General features: G+C 32.3%; 1 protein-coding gene across 13 annotated transcripts in view; it reads left to right on the forward strand.

Moving 5' to 3' along the window:
* Positions 1–21,635, forward strand: part of LOC129942174 (uncharacterized) — a 180,589-nt gene that overhangs the window by 122,150 nt on the left and 36,804 nt on the right. For all 13 annotated transcript variants that reach the window (XM_056051005.1, XM_056051003.1, XM_056051008.1 and 10 more), the window contains 2 exons: positions 8,735–8,949; positions 17,338–17,388. In XM_056051005.1, coding sequence (XP_055906980.1) covers positions 8,735–8,949; positions 17,338–17,388 — 266 coding nt within the window. The remainder of the gene's footprint in view (positions 1–8,734; positions 8,950–17,337; positions 17,389–21,635) is intronic.

Raw genomic sequence — 21,635 nt, forward strand, 5'->3', positions numbered from 1 at the left:
AATGTAAAGGTGCGTTTCTGCGGATATATAGGTCCGGTTTTTAAATGCTCTCAATTCAACCCTAAAGATATACGACCTAATAAGTGTATCGTCACTTCTTTTTTTAGACCTTAGAATAATTTATTGATATCCATTTAAGGGAAAGTATTGATACAAGACACTGTGTACGGCTCACCATGCCTACTGTTAAAATAAATCGGTGTTACACACACTAGTAAGCACCATTGAATACTCCCTCCATCTTAGAGTTCTCTATGGTTGCTTTCCATGACATCGAAGGCGTTTTTAACAACGTGGACATGTATACAATCACATCTGAACTAACACCTCTGAACGTAGAGAGAGTTTGCTTGGAGAGTTCATTCATTTAATTCTGACTACCAGAATAGTTAACTCAAAACTAGGCAACTCTTCTGCTAGAAGATTCGTTAGTAGAGAGGCACCGCAACGTGGTGTTCTATCTCCTCGCTCTGAAACTTGGTAGATGTGACGGATTTCGAGTGCTTGACTATGCGGATGACGGAAAGCATCTTAACACCCTAATAAAACTTTTACAAAATGCCTTAGACAATTATCTTCAGAAATGATCCGAATCATCCCTATTTTCGTTCTCATCCCTATATTAAAGTTCTCAGACGAGGTAGAGGTTTCATCCGGAAACACCACAATTTTCTATAAGCAAATATCAGACCCAAGAGGAAGCATTGGAAGAAGCAAAACTGTGTGGTCTCCAAAATGACATCGGTCTTTGGTCTGCTAATATAACAAAGGAAATGAACGAATATTGGGCGAAAAAAGGTTCCACAGAACTTCTAAATTGCCATCAAGTATCTCTGCCAATTTCAGTTCATCAATATCAGCTGCGAGATAAACTTAGTTCGGAAATGTACGAAGACCATATTTACACGCCGCATTAAAAATCAAGAGACCGTCAATCGATTCTGGCTTTCCTTTTCTCCAACTACGTTCAAAATATATTGTTATGCGTGCAAATTCATGTCCCCTACAGAACAACAAACTCAGTGGAGAAGGTTTCAAGGACTGGAAACATGCATCCGGTAGTCTCTATGAACAGGAGATTTCGAAAACTCATTTAGAATCAGTAATGATTTTAGTGCAACGGCGACAAGTCACAGGACGCATCGATCAAGAGCTAGCGATGCAAGAGGGTCAACAAATTGAGTATTGGCGAAAAATCCTGAGAATTATCGTTAGTACCATTGAATTCAGTGCGGAACGCGGATAAGCATTTCGAGGTAACAATGAAATTGTAGGGTCACCAAGAAATGGAAATTTTGGAATTGCTAGCCGAGTATGAACTAACTGGTCACCCATTTGAAAGAGCATGCAATGAAAGGGAGTGGTCATGTCAGTTACCTTTCTTCCACGATTTGCGAAGAACTGATCGGTTCTATGGGTGATAAGGTATTAACTGAAATAGTATCCAGAGTTAAAAAATCGAAATATTATTCCGTATCAGTGGACTCTACTTCCGACAAAGCTCACATCGATAAACTAACTATAGTTGTTCGATAAATGGAAGGATCGACGCCTAAAGAAAGCTAGTACAGAGCGGCACCGAATTCTGATTGAGAAATTATCGGAGAAGAAGAAAAAGCGGAAAGTTTTTAGTCTTGAAAAAGCTCAGCGACACTCGTTGGTCTTGTGATTTAGGATCTAGTCTTGGTAATGAGTTGGTTCAATTTGTGTCTTTTGATGACTCATACAAGAAGGAAAAGGACTATGGAACATATTGTATTAAAAATGTATTTGGTTTTGATGGTAACAATTGCACTGGAGAGCGCAACCACAATGGGACAAAACCGTATTGAAAGCGATTTACTCCGAGAACTGCATTTCAATGATATCATCAACGATTTTTCGGCGAAAAAAGCTCAAAAGGTTCCGTTCGTTAACCCTAAAATTTTATTTCGGATAATTTGTTTCCCATTAAATTAATGTACATATATTTGTTTGTTCAATACTAAAGGAATCTACTAGGTTTCACAATGAATTATTTATTGAAAAACTCGAGTGAAAAAAAAATGGTTTACTTTATTTTGAAAATAATTTGGGGCGAGAGGGCCTCCACTCATTTATTGCCCTGAGGCCTTTGGACATCTTAATTCAGCTCTGGTGAGGCAGTATGGTGGATTTGTTTAGAAAAAGTAACAAACCGCAACAAAATAAATAAAGTCTAACGTTCAGCTTGCCTATGTATAACCGGATCGATTCTGAAGACCCCATCTGTGACACTGAATACCCTACTCTACCTTACACCTCTTGATATATTTAGCAAACAAGTAGCTGCAAGTTCTGCTATTTGCCTGAAAAAAAAACAACAACATTGGCTACTCCGTAATTCTTAACTACTTAGAATCAATTCAAAAGGACACAGACTACACCATCCGCCTGCAGCGATTATACAGAAACTTCCAGATTTCTATACCTTGCAAATTTTCATTCCTGGAAGATGATTAACTCAATTTTAACACAGATGGATCAAAAACAAATACAGGGCTTGGTTGAGGTCTGTACTCTGAAGGACTGAAATTTAATCTCTCATTCCGCCTTTCTTATTATTGTAACGCGTTTAAGACGAAACGTTTGGCAATAGAAGAGGTCTTGTCCAGGCTCAAAAAAAACGTGATTTCAACATTTGATATCCGTATTTTCTCTGAAAGTCTCTGGACTGTGTCCCTACAAACTCTATTATAACAGTCCATAACTTTCGGTCATCTCTAATGGAGATGGCACAACAGTTTAATATTCACCTTTCTTGGGTCTATATGGCTCGGCGACATTCAAGGAAATTGTAAGGAAGACAAACGCTCCAGAAGTGGTAAGCTATTGGTAATGCAAGACGCTATGGAGAAGACAAACATCAGGTGGATTAACATCACCATGTGTCAGGTCACAAAATTTAATGCGCTCAATGTTCTTGCATCTCTAAGCAGATCATATAAGCTCTATAATCGGTGTCATAACCGGGCGCTGTCTAATAGAAAAAGACATGCAGCGCTGCTAAGCGCATTCTCAAATAACTTTTGCAGAAGCTGTATGGATGAAGCGGAGGATGAAACTGTTCTTCACCTCAACTGTACATGCTTTGGTCTAGCTCAAAAACGCAAGATTTATCTAGAAGAATTCTTCTTTAACGATCTAAGCGATCTCAATCATATTAACATAATCAGTCCCTCACATTTTGTAAGGTACTTAAACAGGTTTCATTAAGCTTAGAAAAAGTCTCAGGATTCATGTGGTATTACACTAAGCCATTAAACTGGCCCAAGTGTGTCGTACTCCTTCAGGGACAGCCACTTTAACCTAAGCTAACCTAACCTAAACTGTTTTTCAACTACATCAGAGGTTAAGGTGGTTGTTGTCTTTGGTTTGACAGGTAAAAATGTCAAACTTTGTTGATCAGTAAGGTTTGGTTATTCATAATGAATCGTTTAACGCCATAACAACGCTTCTAAATTGTATTATTATTTGTTAATATTCAAAAAACTAGTGTCAACAAAAAACATTACAATTTATTATCAATAGCGCCACAAAGTTGATTGGAAAAACACCGAAGTAATTAAATTGAACTTTTAAACGACACGTTATTTCTTCCTTGAAACAATATTTCAAATGTGTCTTTAAAGCATTGTCACTGCATTATTTTAAGGGGTCTTAGAGATCTTTCATTTATTTATTATTGCATCTTTGGCACTTAGACTGCCCCACTGTTTCTGCTGAGTCGTTGTGGCATGTTCATACTTCTGTCATGTTAAACATGGATTCTGTGGGACTTAAAATTATGGATTAAAGTGGATTTCAGTGATTGTTAACATTGTGCGTGGGCAGACAAGGGGATGACAGAAACAAACCTTAAAAATAAAGTAATAAAACGACCAAACAAAGTAGAGCTTTTAAAACTTTAAATATTACACTTTTTAAGGATTTGAAAATACTTATGCATGGGTATAAAATTTGTGTGTGTTTTTTTAATCCTGTCCTCCTCTGAGTAGTTCCTTTATTTGTTCTATTGTCCTTCATGATTCATATGATACGAGTATATTACTACTTTCGTCCCTACTCTACATTTTTGTGTAAATAAACTATGAGTCGTATTTTGTATTTTCCTGTAACACAAACATAATTCCATTCCTGAGATATAAAAGTTTTATTTTGTTATCCGATTTAAATCACACAAATTGTGTTTTTTTTTTGTTATCCTTGTGAATCATAATTCAAGGATCAAGCATTTTAAAAACGAAACGAATCCATAGTGGAAAAAAAAACACGCGAGACCTTTGTATTTAGATTATCTTTAATTTTAAATATGATAAGAACCTAGTTTATCTTTTACTTTTATGCTTTTGAATAAAAACTTATAGTATTTTTTTAAGGAATATATTTTACCTGAAACTATTATAAGATAAAAAGAAAGTCCCTCGATTATATTGTAGTAGATAACTTATTCACAAAACTTTTATCGGATAAAGGTTGAAAAAATATGAATTGTGTACCACAACGTCGACAATGTGTGTGCAGACCTCTCGAGTTCGTTTTAAACTAGGTATATTAAGTTGGTGGTCCCCTCACAGAAGTGTATCCTTTTAGGAACATAATTTGAAAGGTTAAATCTTCTTATAAACTATACAAGTCGTAAATATAGGAAAAACGAATACGTTTTGGTATAGCAACTTCTTTAGTTTTCGAAGAAGAATTAGGTACCATCTTTGTATATGAAAACTTTTCATATACAAAGGTACCATTTATGAACTTCGAAAAGGAATTTAAGTCCCATTTGGGGTTTTAAACTTTTTCGGGTTTTGTGTTTCTATTTGAGCTATGAAGCACGTAGTATTTTGGAAATGAAATAGGTGATTACCAAAAGTACGAATCATGAGTTTTGAGTATATGTAGAAATCATTTGCATCGTAAAAGGTAAAGTATATTTTGCGTACTGGGACAGGGACTCTATTCCGGATAAAGAGCAAGATTTTGACGTTTATAGTAAAGATGAATGTATTTTATCTTTTACGCTTTTTCGATGTCAAGGAATTGCTGTCAAAATAATTCAAAGTCCAATGCATATTGTCAAAAATTAATAATGGCTACGGCCTAAGGCAACGTTCACATTGAAGAGTTTTTGTGGTGACTGATTATTACGTTTCATAATTTGGCCACTTTTCACTCATCCAAAAACCACTCTTCCTTAACTCTTTTAAACATTCAAGTGAGAGCAAGAAAACATGGTCATCAAATTATTATAAACATCCCACTGGAAATTCAAATAGAATCTATACAGGGTTATCTATTATTCTGTTTCAAAAGTAAACGTCAATAAAAATCATATAAAATATTTTTTTCATGATATTTCTTTTCTATTATAAAGTTTAAACGTTGTCATAATGTTTGAAATACTGCATTATTTAAATGACCACCACGCGTACTGTTGCAAGCGTCGATTCTTTTGCGGTTACTTTCGACCAATTTTTTTTACATATTGGGCGGTATCTCAGCCATAACTTGACGAATGTTGGTTTTTAAGAGCTCAAGAGTTAAAAGTCTAACTGCATAAGCACTGTCCTTACAATATCTGTAACTAATCCACTTTTTTCAAATTTCTTCACAATTTTGCAAATTGCTTCGGTAGATGGACAATTATGTAAACCATAATCTTTTCTTAAAGCCCGAAATGTTTCTGTGGCAGAATCATCATTTTGGAAATAAGTTTTAACAATTGTATGCATTTTGCGATAAGTAAGAAGTCCATTTTGGTAAATGTCAGACTTTCAACAGCAAAAAAATTGGTTAAACAACTTAATTTGACAGATGTCAAATTCCAGCACTATACTTTTGAAACCTCAAAATGGATTACCCGTTACTATAGAGCAGTTAACTAAACTGTTAAAAAGAGATATGTGTTTCCTTTTTAGCACAGATAAATCAAAGCTCTGGGCTTGTGTTTCTTTTTTCAATCGCAACTAGCTCATAGCGCGCTCTATATTCTGAAGCTTTAAAAAAAATGAACGTGTTAAATAAGATAATAAGTTGAACGCTTTTAACTTCACGTTTCTTTTCTTTGGTGGTATACACGGGACGTCATACCGCATGAACTTATACAAATCAATATATTTGTCATCCCAAAGCACAAAAAATTATGTTTCCTCCAAAATAATTGTATCCAACGCAGAATAACGTTTTTGACAACTAGTGTAATTTTTTGAAAAATCACTTAAGAGTTTGAGTATACCGAGAACAAATGACAGTACTGACTTCAAACCTATTTCGTCTTGAAAAAAATATTATTCTTAAATTAAAAAATGAAGAGGTGTTCTTCCACGCTAGCAAAACCACTGCGTAAGCTTATCCATCTATCCTATTCTTCTGGGCTCGTTCCGAGTAGTTGGAAAACTGCATTTGTTCAGCCAATTCCAAAAAAAGGCGAATCTTCTTCTCCCACAAATTACCGACCGATAGCACTAACGTCCCTTCTTTCTAAGGTCATGGAAACGCTGATTAATTATCAGCTTAAGAAATATCTTGAGGAACGGAAGCTTCTTAATGACCGGCAATACGGCTTTCGTAGCAATAGGTCCACTGGTGATCTCATGGTTCATCTCACCGAACAGTGGAACAGATCTTTACATCGTTTTGGAGAAAGTAAGATTATTGCACTTGATATTTCAAAGGCATTTGATAAAGTTTGGCATCTTGCTCTCTTATCGAAAATGCGTGCTTTCGGTATCGACGAATCTATTCTTGGTTGGATTAGAAATTTTCTTTCGAACCGTTCAATACAAGTTGTTCTGGACGGATTCAAGTCTGAAACTCATAAAATAAACGCTGGTGTGCCCCAGGGCTCCGTTTTGTCTCCGACCCTCTTCCTCATTTTTATAAATGATCTCCTGTCCGCTACTTCTAATCCAATACATTGTTTCGCTGACGATAGCACTCTTAGCTTTTCATATTCGTTTCCAGACTCACAACCCTCCTCTTCGGATGTGGAACTGCAACGGCAAAATATGATTAGCTCATTAAATTCCGACCTACATAGCATTGTACAATGGGGAATAAAAAATCGTGTGGAATTTAATGCTTCGAAAACGCAATGCTGTCTTGCTTCGTTAAAGCGAGATAAACCGTCTTTGCCACTATCTATGAGTGGCACTTGCATCAACGAAACAGAAAATCTTGACATCCTCGGAATGTGCATCAGCAACCACCTTTTGTGGAGCGATCACATACGCGATGTTGCCAAAAATGCCGCAAGATGTCTAGGTTTTTTGAGACGTTGCAAGACATTTTTTTCTCCGTCTGATCTAGCTACAATCTATAAAACCTATATACGTCCGAAACTTGAATATAACTCTCATCTCTGGGCTGGTGCTCCAGTAACTTATTTAAGCCTCTTGGACAGTATTCAAAAAAGAGCTTTTAAAATGATTGGTGACATAAACATCATCAACTCGTTTACATCACTCGAACATCGACGCAAGGTTTCTTGCCTCACCCTTTTTTACCGTTATTTTAACGGACTATGCTCTAGTGAAATAGCCAGTTGCATTCCTCCCCTTAAACAATTTAACCGTAATACCCGCGCTTCTAGGAATGCCCATCAGTTTACCCTTGAGCCCAACTTCGGACGTACTATGAAGTACAGAGATTCTTTTTTTAGCCGTACTACGCGAATGTGGAACGCCTTGCCACGCTCTATCTTTCCCTTTCATTGCAATGTTCAGAAATTTAAAACCAATGTACACCGACACCTCCTATCCAACCCTTCCCTCTTTTCCTAATGCTCACACTGTGTCTTTGGCATATTAAAGGTATAAAAAACCCTTTTAGTGTTTGCTAATTATAAAAAAAAAAAAAAATTTTGTTTGAAAACGAAAATAAAGTTAACCAAAACGTCATTTCCTTTTAATATGGAAAGCATACTTTTTAAGGTCACTTAAATGAAAATTTGACTTTTCTCAGCCTCGTTTTTATATTTATTTTAATTTATAAACTGACCTTAACATAAACATACAAAATTAAACCTATAACGTCAAAAGAACCTAATGTGAACTCCGCTCAATACAAGTCACCTGTCAGATTAAGAAGTGACAGCTGAACAAAGAATGAAATGTTAAAATTTGACATTTGAAGAACCATTTTCTTTTACAATAATCATCAAGACGCTCCATTCCCAATCAATATTAGTTCCTTTAAAAATGTATATTGAAACAAAACAGTTTTTGTCAATGAGTTACACAAAATATAAAAGACGCCTTTGAGCTTAGTTTCAAGTTAATTTCGAATTGAATATTCTTTAGACCCTACTTTTAAAAGCCTGTAAAATGTCTAGAAACTACATTTCCTCGTTTTTTAACTTTAAAACAAAAGTGACATTTCTGTCATATTTTTCAAACTGCTGTTTTTTTGTTGCATTACATTTTATTTTATAATTAAAAATTTCATCGTGCGTCGTGTAATCCAGTTTGTGAAATAAAATGACAGCTCAGTCTGTTACTCGTGTAAATTATATTTATCCACCTGTCAAAAAATAAATTGCTTGATCCTTGCAAAAAAAAAAAACAATTCACACTCATCAGACCAAACCTATATCATCATAATATATACCAACAACATTCACATCATAACATCTCAATGTCCTATCTACTCATTCTTTTTAATTGTTTTTAATTAAAAATTTAAATTAATAATCTTTTCCCTTTTATTATTATACAAACAGGTGTAACAACAATGTTGAATTTTTTCACAACATCCAACGGTTTCAGAAGTACACTTCCTGTTGTCTCAAATCTCACAGCCATGAATGTCTGGGACGGCGTGTGTATGTGCTTTATTTATGCTTCGCTACTGGAGTTCGTTTGCGTTAACTACGTTGGTCGAAAACGTCCATTGCACAATGTCGTCTATCGTCCTGGCGAAAATCCAGTCACACAGGTAATACAAACATATTTCTACTTTAAAAAAGAACATTTTTTTAGAACATTTTCTAAATCAAAAACAAAGCAAATTTTAAGCAGATTCTCTTTTGTTATATATATGACTTTAAGTTTAATTTTTAAATTCAATAAAAAATATATCGAAATTTAAAAACTATATATTTAACCATTTTCGAAACAAAACATTTTCGTGCACTCTAGGTGTTCATTTCTCAACAAAACAAAAATTGTTAAATGATTTTTTTCTCAAATCTGTCATCTCTGTTTGTTGTGTCATATTTTTTATTCAAAACCTTCATTCTAGATCTATAGACAAACGTCAAACTTTCGTTGTTTATTTTTTGTTTCGTTAAGTTTAGTTTAGTTAGTACGAGTATTTATAGAGCAAGTATTTTTCCCAATTAAACTTATTTATATCTAAAGTTAGGTATTAGAGCAATGTTTTTTTTTTCTTCCTCCTGTAAAATTGTCCTTTTTCAACTTAAAAACCAAAATAAAAATCAAACTAAATCAAATTAATGTTCGTGTGTATGTTTTTTTTGTACCTCACTGTATTGCATCGGATCGTACAATCTTTTGTGTTTTATTGTTACTTTTTTGTTGTTGTTTCGTTATTTCCATGTTTATCGTATGTGTTTGTTTTGTTTTTATCATTTTTATTTTCTTTTTTTAATATTGTACGACTAATGATGATGAATGCAATACGATATTTGACTGAAACAGCCAATTAATCCATAAAACACTTTGACAGGACATCGTGTCAGTCAGAGAATAAATAAAAAGAAATGATTAAAAAACAAAAATTACTACACAACAGAAATAAACAATTGATGGTAGTTATTGTGTGTGTTTATTTTTAGCCAAAAGGATTTTTATTGAATGAGATACAAACGAGGATATGAAAGCGTCGTTGTGTTTTGTTCAACAATGGCTAATTAAATAATTGAATCGAATTAGTTATATCAGCAACATGTAATTACAATTGTTAATTGTAAAGTGTTGTAAAATACATTGTTTTTCTTTTTGTCATTGAAAAATCGCATGACGTTTCTTTTTTTCTTGTCGTTTTAATGTTTATTACAATTATTATTGTTTTTTTAAAGAAAAATATTTACAAACTTTAAACTAACTAGATGTTAAAATATTTTAATAAAATACTTAAAAATAACCAGTAAGATAAACCTGCTTTAAATACAACATATAAAATGAGTATTTTACATATGTAGGCCCTGTTTTTAAATTAAAACCTCGTTAAGCGTACTAAAATTTAAAGGCTTTCAGTGGTATGTGAACCCAGGGCAGAGTTGGGAAGATTTGATTACAACAAATTTCAATTACAATTACTTGTAATTAAAGTCCCCATACATTTTCTCAATTACATGTAATTGAAATTCTTTAATTACTTGTAATTAAATTACATTAATGTAATTGAAAACAAAAGTAATCAAGCAAATAGTTTCCTGCAGTGTTAATTTCTTCAACGATTATTCTTTTAAACTTATTTACATATATTTTATCCGTTTTCAACTTTTTAAATACGTCTTTTGAATAATCCCTGTTAGAATAATTTTACAGATGGAGAAACAGGAAATATCCAGTGGTCTTAAAAGTGTTTGAAAGGTCAAATACTCCTTTCATAACTTCGAGATCCGTTGAGAAGTTTTTTTCTTTTGCGGGAATTGTTGTTACCCTTCAACGACAAAACCTCATTGACGCTAACTTAAAATTTTAGTGCTGTTAAAGGCTAAGCCCATTACAAAGCCTTATTGAAAATTTTGATTGCTTCCCTAGGCTCTATGGTATGTGCTGTTTCCAGAATATTGTCCTCGCTTTCACGTTCGTCACTGATCAACAACTCGTTCGTTTCGGTATCGTTTGGAAGATCTTCATTAATTTCATGGACATCAGCAACCGAAAAAATGACCTACATAGATCAAGAGAAAATGTTCAAACCTCTGGATTAATTGCGTGAAAAAGTTCTAGTGTTCCTCTTGAGAGTTGATTGAACAAATTCTTTCTCTCAAAACAGCTAGTGGGATATCCTCTTCAGATTCTTTTTCATTTCATATTGAGGTTAAAATATTCGTCCAGCGTTTTGCTATTGTTTCTTTTTCAAGACGTTGTCAACCCGAATTTAAATAGCAAATAGCGTCTCTTAAAGTCAATTTTTTTAATGCTTTAATAACATGAGTTTTTTCGGTCATTTTAGTTAGTCTAAAATGTATAGGCTGTATGAGCAGCGGCGTGACATTCGGCGGCATAAACATAGCAGTTATTAACACGTCCTAATATATTAATACGTTTTCAGGTGGATGATATGGAGCGTTATCAATTAAAAGAAGAGTTTTGGTGGGTTACCCTTGGTGTTTTAAAATTGTTATGACCTACACATGAAAACATTTGAAATCAATGCAAAATTGCAATCTGTTTCCTACCTGTGTGACGATTTGGAGCAATTGTAAATAACAGGAGATTTAAATTCCTAAAAGAGTGAGGATTTTTTACCTTTCCAATTACTAAAAGCTTAATTTTATGTTCTCCTGTTGCGTTTGTTCAAGCAAGAAAAGTGACGCTCTGTTTCCCGTTTTTCTGCCAGGAGCATTTTATTTTTTCTTGAGATGATACGTATGTCTTGTCAAAAAGCAGCTTCCAAAATAATCCGGATTCATCCGCATTGTATATTTGATTGTGAGATAGACCTAGCTCCTTTATTTTGGCTTGCAGATTGTTTTTGAAAATGTCCACAAGGTCAGGTCTATAAGATAACTTTTCACTTCTTGTTTTAATAAAATGCTCACCATAACGCTTCTTCTATCGCCCTGAGTTTCATTATTTTTTTAATGGAAAAATTTAGCTTTTTCCTTAACCATCAATCAATTGACTGGATGATTTTTTTCTCAATGTTTGATGAACCAACTGTAAGGAGCTTTTTTCCATTTTAGGAAGTTTACAACGCTTCATAGTCTTCCACATTCCAGGTCCAGAAAATGTATTGTTAACACATTTTAAACGTTTCTCAGCTTTTTTGTTGATAGCGCAACATTGTATTGCTTTGCTAAGCTGGTTACGCTTAATCCTCCTTTTAATGTTTCTAAAACACTTACTTTGTCCTTTAAAGACAAGAATTTTGGTACTTTTTGCGACATTTTACAAGAAAATCTTCTTTTCGATTACGCCAAACCAACACCGCGCACTAAGACAAATGCCAAATTAAAGTAAATAATACCTGAAAAATCCTTTACGGGATTCTCCATTTAGTAAAACGATTTTAAAAACCGAAAAACGATCAAAGGAAGCTATGTTTTTGATGTCAAACTCATTTAAAAGTTGTTCACTTGATAGGGCTTTCACACACTGTTCACGCTACAGAGTAGTCAATGCAAACAAATAAATGTCCACGTAAGACGGTGTTCACGTAAGACGGAGTTTTTGCTATCGCGAATCTACTGTATAAAGATTTTTTTTTTTGTAATAATAGATAAAAGTTCCATATAGGCATAAACCCATTACAATTTTTAATTACATGTAATTTGGAATTGAATTTTTTCAATTAAAATTACAGTTAATGGAAATTTATTACTTGTAATTGAAATGAAAGTAATCATTATTTTCCAAATCTGACTAATGGCATAATGGCATGAAGCACATCTGTTGAAATAATGCAGTGTTAACTCATTACTTACCAACAGTTAACTCAGTTTTAGCTTTAGCCCCACTTTAAAGAACTTTCCTAATTAACGTTGTAAGAGCATAAAATAATTTATAAAACATCTTTTACTAAGTCCAATGCACGCACATAAAGGGTTTTCCAAAAGGACAAGTTGATTTGATTTTGACAGCTCGTGGCAGTTTCCTTTTTTTTACCCTTTATATGTTTATATTTAAACACAGTGCTAGCGTTAGGAACGGTGCTTAAAGACAAATGATAACGTCAAATTTCAGAGCATTACGAACAAATCATAAAACTATAACAACGTAAAGGGTGTTCTTTAGTTGCAAAGATGTGCACGTTGCGTCTTTTTTATGGGGTACATATTGACCCATCCAAGTTGACTATTCAACATTTCTTGTCCAAACTCAAGTCCATCGTTTCAATGAACAATCAGCCAACATACGTACGTTAATGAAACGCAAAATTTGCCGAAGCATAACCACTGTTTATAAAATTATCCTAATTTTGGTCTAAAAATCATCTTTAGCGATGAGGACCGCATTTTTGGATCAAACCCGCAAACCACCAGGGCCTTCAAAGACAACTTGTTTTAATCAATTTAAAAAACGACCAGCATTTAATGGAAAACCCTTTATAGAGTACTTAGTTCCGATTTCCAAGAAAAGATTCGAAGCAAATTTTTGGTAGAACTCATAGACGATTTTCAATATTTTTTGTTTTCATTTCATAATTTTATTCCTATTTATTCATTTAATATATGTAAGCTTAATTTTATCATCAACAAAAAAAACATGTATAGGTTGCCCTGTAAAAATAATACAAGGTAGGCCCAGTGAATACAAATTTTACACAGATATCTTTTTTTTTCATTATTTTTGTCAACTTTTCAAAAATGGTCCCTCCCTTTTCTTTGAATTGATCAATTCACACTACCTTACCATTTAAAACAAAATATAGCCATCTATCTGTCATATTGAAAACGAATTTTAAGGTTATTCAAATTGATCCAGTTTCGTTAAAATGTGTTGTTTCTTTGATAAATCGAACATTTTTTTACTAAGGGGCCGGTTATAGCTATCAGTAAAATCCATCAGTAAAATTTTTGTTTTTAGTTTTTGAGCGTGTTATAGATTTATTTCTAACAAAAGATTGATGCAATAAGATGAATCCTATATTGAAGTATTTTTTTCAAAAAGAAACAATGCATTTAAAGTTTTATTTAATTTATAAATCCATTTTAATTTTTTTAATGATGAAATTTCATTTTAGTGAACAGCTGACTGCCAAAAGTCAAAAGAAATTCCATTTCGTTTTATTGTTCGTGTTTCAATTTTTTGCTGTTCCGATCACATCATTAAAAATTTTACTGATGAAAGCAACAGCAAAAAAATTGTCTGAGGCGCGAAGCTCGATGTTATGATCGATAGAAAACAAGATTTAATGACGTAAATTTACTGATTGCTATAAACGCTCATCAATAAAACATTTCAGATTCCTCCTGTTTCAAATTTTACTGATGAATCTTACTGATAGCTATAACCGGACCCTAACAGAAATCTGTCATTGGAATTGTGTGAAATTGGAACACAAATCAGTGGAACGATTCGTTTCACTTTTGAACATAAAAGTATCAGCAGGAAAATGAATATCCGTCCGGAAAATAGAAATATAAATGAGTAATTATACTTTTTTTCTCAAAAAAATATTTGGGTGATTTTCGATGGATCGGTATATAATTTTCATTTTTAATCAAAGGTTAACACGGTCAAATATCGATTCAAAAATGTTTCCGATGTAATGATCTATTTCAATGATAGCTATAACTGGCATCTTAGAGTTGACCATTGAAAGAAAAACTGACACCTGGAAATGCACATTGTTCTGAAATTATGAAATCAAAAAATTAAAAATGACAACATATAGCTTATATAGTTGTACCCGTGGCATGATAGTTAGTGCGTTGGACTGTCATGCCAGAGGTCTTGGGTTCGATCCCTGCCTATGCCATCCAAAGTCTTTTCACGGGTACTGCCTCTTGAGAGCAACTGAGAAATGCTCCAAGAGTAACTCTTGTTATGAAAAAGTGCTTTCTCAAATTAACCGTTCTGATTCGGCATATAAAATGGAAGTCCCCTCCATTCCTGACAACATTACTCGCACACAGAAGTGGTTGAGGGTTGTAAGTCACTAGGCCCTAGTTCACAAAGGACTGTTGCACCACCCAATTAATTTATTTTTACTCATAGCTATCATTGAAATCAATTTGGAAATTTATTTAAATGGATATTTGACTTTTTTTCCTACTAATTAGAAATTAAAATTATGTACTGATCGGTCGGAAATCACACAAAGAATTTTGATTGAGAAAATTAACTTTATTTGTACAGTAATTTATCGCTAAAAATTAATTTTTCTACTTTCTAAACAGCTGATACTTTTATGTTCAAAAGTGAAACGAATCGTTCCACTGATTTGTATTCCAATTTCACACCATACCAATGACAGATTTCTATCAGTAAACATTTTTCGGTGAATTTCAATTAGGAAAATTTTGTTTAATGACAAATTTTTTTAATGATCGCTATAAACGACCTGTCAAAAACGTTCCAATGATTGATTTTACATGATGGAAAATAATAATAGCTACAACGATACACTAACAATAGAAATTCGGATTTAAAATGAATAATTTGACCTTAAATGGTTTAAAATCATTTAACTGCAAGCAGTTAGCTTAAATCTTTTACGCTCGATTCCAGGTTCTTTTCATTCTTTTAAAGACAACAAAAGAATGCTAAATCTTCACATTAATGCCATAAGTCTCAAATGATTATAGACATTAAATGAATGCAAGAGAATTTACAAAGTTTCAAATTATTGAGATCAATTGCTTGTATTTAAATTGTTTGCATACAAATTGTGACAATCTCCTAAAGGTCAAATAGTTGGTGTTTTATAAAATTTGATTTCTCAATTTAATGATAAATTCAATCAATGCAGTTTTTAAGTTTAATTCAATGAATCATTATCAATGATTGCAATACACAAAAGAATACATTCCTCTTCAAATTACTCTAATTAACAATTCTAAAAATGTATCAGTCAAATAAAGTATTCACTCCATCATTACCGACATTTTATTGAAGTTAAATGAAGTATTCACTACATCATTACCGACATTTTATTCATACTCATATTTCATAATTTTTAGCCATTTTAATTATTTAATTTTAATTTTTTTTTTCAATTAAATAAAATGATAAGCCATGAAATCAATGAATTGAATTTTCTTAAAGAATCAAGAAAGTAATTCAAAATAAACTTATTTTCATACATACAACCCAGATTGATACGATGTTGTCGGTGTTCATCATATAGAAACTTGAACAAATTACTTTCATGACAAGATAAGAAGAAAATAAATAAATAAACCGACAAAGTTTCTCTTTTCTAATGTATATGAAAATTCTTTTAACAAAGATGATACATCAAAATGTCAAAGACACTTTTGTGTTTTTGCATTGATATATTAAAGAACAAAACTTTCCTTTCACTTCTTTATAAATCGCATAAAATAAAATTAGAGGACATCGATTATATAAATTGTCTAGAAGCAAATATTGGTTTTAATTGAAAAACTTTTGATTCAAGAAATTACATAAAAGACGAAAACACACGAAATAGAAATAAAAATAGTTCAACATTCAACTGAAACATAAAGCAATAACAATGGTTTTAAGATTCAAAACATATTTAAAGAAACTCCGTTCACTGCCACACCCACTTTTCTTATATTTAAGTTATGATTTCTTTACTGAACAGAAATATTTCGAATAGGAAAGAAATTTGTCACTACAATTTTTGTATTGAAATACATTTAGTAATACATTAGATCGAGCGCTTTAAATTTAGTGTTAAATTAACTTCAAGTAATAAAGTGCAATAAAGCATTAACCATTACCCATTAATCATTAGCCATTAAAAACAAAAAAGTGAACAGAAAATAGCTCGAAATTACAGCTAGTCCTTTTAATAAAATTTTGGTTTAATTTATGTTAATTTTTCTCCATTAGATCTAAGATTAAACTTAATATTCAAGAAGACGCTAAAATGCTATAGGGTTTATAATTTTCCTCTTTTCTCTTAACAAAATTAATTTTAATCATACCTAAAGCTTACAAAACTTTTTAAAGTATTTTAAATTCTGCTTTCTTTTAATAATATACATTTTTTAACGTTTGTCCTACCTTACTCCTCTTAAACAAAGATAAAGAAAATATAAATTTATTTTTAAGTATATTTTATTCCACAAAAAATAGACAGTGCAGGTTATAAATTATGCATAGTTATGTTTAAAAAAAAATATTCAAACAAAAATTTAAACGTCGGATTAAATTGTATTTATGCAAAACATTATTTCCCAATTTTCGTGATTGACACAAAAAACAAATTTCTCGTAAATATCCTGAGTTATATTTTACTATATTATTATATATTCGCACCTTTATACAAAAGCAATGTTTTAAACCTATATATTTAAAAACTAAAAAATAAAACCCTTTCTATACTACAACAAAAAAGAAATATTTATAACAAACAAAATAAACAAAATACAAACTCTTTAAATTTATTTACCTATCCAAAAAAAAAAAAATTACAAACAATCTTAAAGTGTGTTTTGAGTATGAACATATTTTGTGTAAATTTTTCCAGCGTCTTCCAGCGGTTCTAAGCAGGATCGGAGTTATTCTTGCAAGTCCTTTGGTAAGCTATTTCGCACAACACCAATTACAAAAACAACAATAAAAACAATAAATCTACAGAATAAACCCTTCCACAAAAATACACAAAACAAAAAATTAAAACCCCAAATTTCAAATTAATTTAAACAAAAAATAACTAAAAATTAATTTAAAAAATAAAAGAATTAATTTTGTTTTTAAGTAAAACATTCATTATCACCTGCTTTGCTTATGCTTCTGTTATGAGAACTTTTAATTATTTTTCTCAGTGTATGTTTTATTTTTTAAAGTTTCAATTTGACTGCTTCCAAAAACCAAATAGCATGTTGCGTATTTTTGTCTGTTTTGCTAAGCCAACTAAAAAGTTATGTATTGCTTTAATTGCACGCTTAATTCATTTCGAAATAACAACAAACAATTATTATTAAATTCGTTGTTAATTAATTTAAATTGTAACAAAGACTTTAAACCAAACAATGTTCTGCTGCTTTTGTTTACAACAAATTCAAAAAATAAACTATACTCTTTCTTAATGTAATTTCTTTATTATTATTTTTTCTATCACTGAAAACACACTTTAAGGTCACAAATAATTGGGAAAAATGTTTCGAAAACACACAATCAATTATTATTGTGTGAAGAAACGTAATTTTTGAAAAAAAAGAAACAAAATCTATATGCAACAAAACACTATCTAAAATATAAACTACCAATTAGATAGTGGAAATAAAGTTTAAATGAACAATTTTAAAAAATAAAATTATAAAATATAGAACAATCTAAGCCCAAAACTGCAATATTTGAGTAGATTTTACTTTGCTTAAGCTTTTGTTAAGACTGAAAAATATTAAATTAAATTAATGAGTAAACATTAACTTGTTTTTAAAATATTTTAATGAAAAGATTATATTTTAGAAATATCAATTATTTTTGTTTTTGAAACAGTTAAAGAGTATAAAAGCTACAAATTTTAGTTTAATAAATACAAAATTAGGCTAAATGCTTTGTGTACAAATATTAATTAATGTTAATTAAAATTGAGACTGCCTTATTTATAGTTTGAAATTTGAATTTAAAAGTTACAAAATTTTACTATTAAAATTATTTACTAACAATTTTTGTTTGGTTTTTAATTTTCTGTTATTGTATTTTATTTTTGGTTAATTTAAATTTAGTTTAACAAAAAAATCTTGATTGCATTGAATTTTTTGAATAAATGTTCGCATATTAAAAAGTAATATCAGCGACGTTAAAATATTTCTAACTTTCTGTGAAAAAGAGAATCAAACTTTACTAATCTCCATTTGTTAGGGTCCGTCTTCACTTTTTTCTAGCTAAACTGATGATATCGGTCAATATTTCTCTCTCTTCCTTCAATGTCACTTTTATATAGGAATGAAATGTAACCAAAAAACTATTGCGTATCAGATTCCAGAATAGAAAGAAAGGTTTATTTTTTAGCCGTACAACACGAATGTGGTTTAAATGTAATAATTATAGAAACAATATTAGAAGAATTCTCAAAAATCTTGTTAACCTCTCTCGAAAGACTATCTGAAAGGGAAGGATCAATATTTTTAATATTTTCTATATCTACCTTTGTTCTTATTGAGTAAGAATAAATAAGCCACGGTTTTAAAACCAACATTTTTGTTCCGATTTAGTTTACCCTGCGAAAATGACACAATGTAGATATCTCTTTTCTCGCTACATTCGTTTACTTTTCAAACAATTTCTGCCTCTTTTATTTCAACCACAGTTCACACTACCTTACCATTTTGAACATAAAAACAGCCATCTACCCGTCAAAATAGAAATAATTTGTGGGTTTCTTTGATTTCTATTATTGAAATAAACAATTTACAGGTTTATCCATTTTTGGGTAAACGTAAACGTAAACGTAAATTAGTTGGAATTATGTGTGAAATACTACCACACGAATTGTTGCAAGCATCGATTCTTTTGAGGTAATTTTCGCCCACTTTTAGACACAAATACTCGGTATCTCAGCCACAACTTGACAAATGTTGATTTTGAAGTGTTCAAGATTTAAAGGTTTATCTGCAAACTCCAAATTGACGGTGTTAGTCGTTCGTCGTCGTTTTCGAAGAAGTTAGGTCCAATCACACCTCCGGACCAAAGACCGCACCTTACAGTGACTTTTTGTAGATTTTGTGGCATCTCCTCAATTACTTGAGGATTCTCAGAACCCCAAACACGACAATTTTTTGAAATGTGCTTCGTCGCTGAAGAAAATTATGTTCGAAAAATCGCCATCCACCGACTGTTGTATCTACGTATGTATCTACGACGAAGTTGTGAAAGGTCAGCAGGCTTCGGTTTTTGTACAAGCTGAACTTTATGTGTATTTAGAGTTAGATTCAAATCCAAAATACGCCAAAATGTGCCGCAAGACACAGTCCTTAGTCCTGAGAACGACGAGGAATCGACACATTCGGATCTTCGGCAACACTTTCATTTAGGTTAGGTTAGGTTGAAGTGGCTGTCCAAGATGGAAACGGACACACTAAGGCCAGTTTAATGGCCCATTGTGATACCACATGAATCTTGAGGCTTCCTCCTAAGCTCAATGGAACAAGTTTAAGTTCCTTACGAAACGTGAGAGGTTGATTATGCTGATATGATTAAGATCGTTTAGATCGTTAAAGAAGAATTCTCCTAGGTTATTCTTGCGTTTTCGATCCAGAGCAGTGCATGTGCAGAGAAGATGAAGAACTGTTTCCTCCTCTTAATCGTCCATACAGCTTCTGCAAAAGTCATTTGAGAATCTCCTAGTCTCGTGGCGTGCTTTCCTATTAGACAGTGTCCGGTTATGACACCTATTATCGAGCTTATATGCGATCTGCTTAAAGACAACAAGTACCTTGAACGTTTTTAATCCAGTGTTGGCCAGATGTTTTTTGTGACATGACACCTGGTGGTGTTGTTTCACCTGGTTCCTGCCCTGGCGATTGGTATGCCAGTATGTGCCAAACGTGGTAGGATGGGCTGCACTGTAGCGTTCCTGGCGAGTTCATCTGCCTAACAGTTACCTGGCCCGGTACCCAGCAAAGGTGAATATAAAACTGACAGTTATGGACTGTTAAAGAGTTTGTACAGACAGAGTCCAGTGATTTGATAGCAGCCTAACTATCTGAGAAAATACTGATATCAGATGTTGATATCACTATTTCTTTAAGCCAGGACAAGACTTCTTTTATCGCCAAAAGTTCCGCCTGGAACACGCTACAATGATTGGGAAGGAATGAGTTACTTAATTTCAGTCGTTCAGAGTACACACCTCCACCAACCCCTTCTTTCACTTACAACAGTGATATTTTTAGTCGTACAAGCGAAACGATGATGCACAAGCCTTACAATATCTTTAACCAATCCAGTCTCCTCAAATTTCTTCACAATTTTACCGATTGCTTGCGTAGTTGGACTATTATGTAAGCCATTAATCTCGTCTTAAAGCACGATATGTGGCTGAGGCAGAAACAGCATTTTTGAAGTAGGTTTAAACAATTTTTGTGCGTTGTGCGATCCACTTTCGTAATTGTCATCTGACAAAAAAAATTAGTTAAACGACTTAGTTCGGCAGATGTCGAATTCTAGCTCTATACTTTTGAAACCGCAAAATGTATAACCTTTTACATAGTTTTTGTTCACCTTCTTATTTTACCATTAGTCAGGAAAGGATACGTCAATACAGAGAATCTCCATTTTCTTAAAACGCTAATCAAAAATTGTTTGGTTGGCAGTCTAACATAAATCTACAAAAACAGAACCAAAAACAACATGTTATCATAACTTAAGACATTCCCATGTTTGACTTTTGGCTTCAACATTTTAAATTGAATGAATGCTGCCAAATTGTGCAGAAATGCCCATATGTAAATTTCCGCTTAAAAATACAATAAAGTATGCCTAAACTCAAAGTATTCACTGTCTGGAAAATCTTGTATTTATCTTGGGCAGCTTCCTAAATATTTGTATTTTGTTTTCTCTAGGCGCGAAGAGATACCTCAGTACGATGTTAGTTTCCTTAATCTTAAATTGGATTTGTTGCTAGTCTTCCAAACGAGCTGGTTACTTGTTGCACGTTGACATTTATCAACTGATAATTGACACTCACGTTAAGTTTATATCGATAATTTTGCTGAAATAATTAATTCTTTCGATGTCGTAGCCTTTTCTAAAAAGTTGATAATAGTTATTACTTTATGGGCAACTATTTTATTTAGCTATCCAAGATAGCCTATCCAA

The sequence above is a fragment of the Eupeodes corollae genome, chromosome 1 (genome assembly GCF_945859685.1).
Source record: "Eupeodes corollae chromosome 1, idEupCoro1.1, whole genome shotgun sequence".
Lineage (NCBI taxonomy): Eukaryota > Metazoa > Arthropoda > Insecta > Diptera > Syrphidae > Eupeodes > Eupeodes corollae.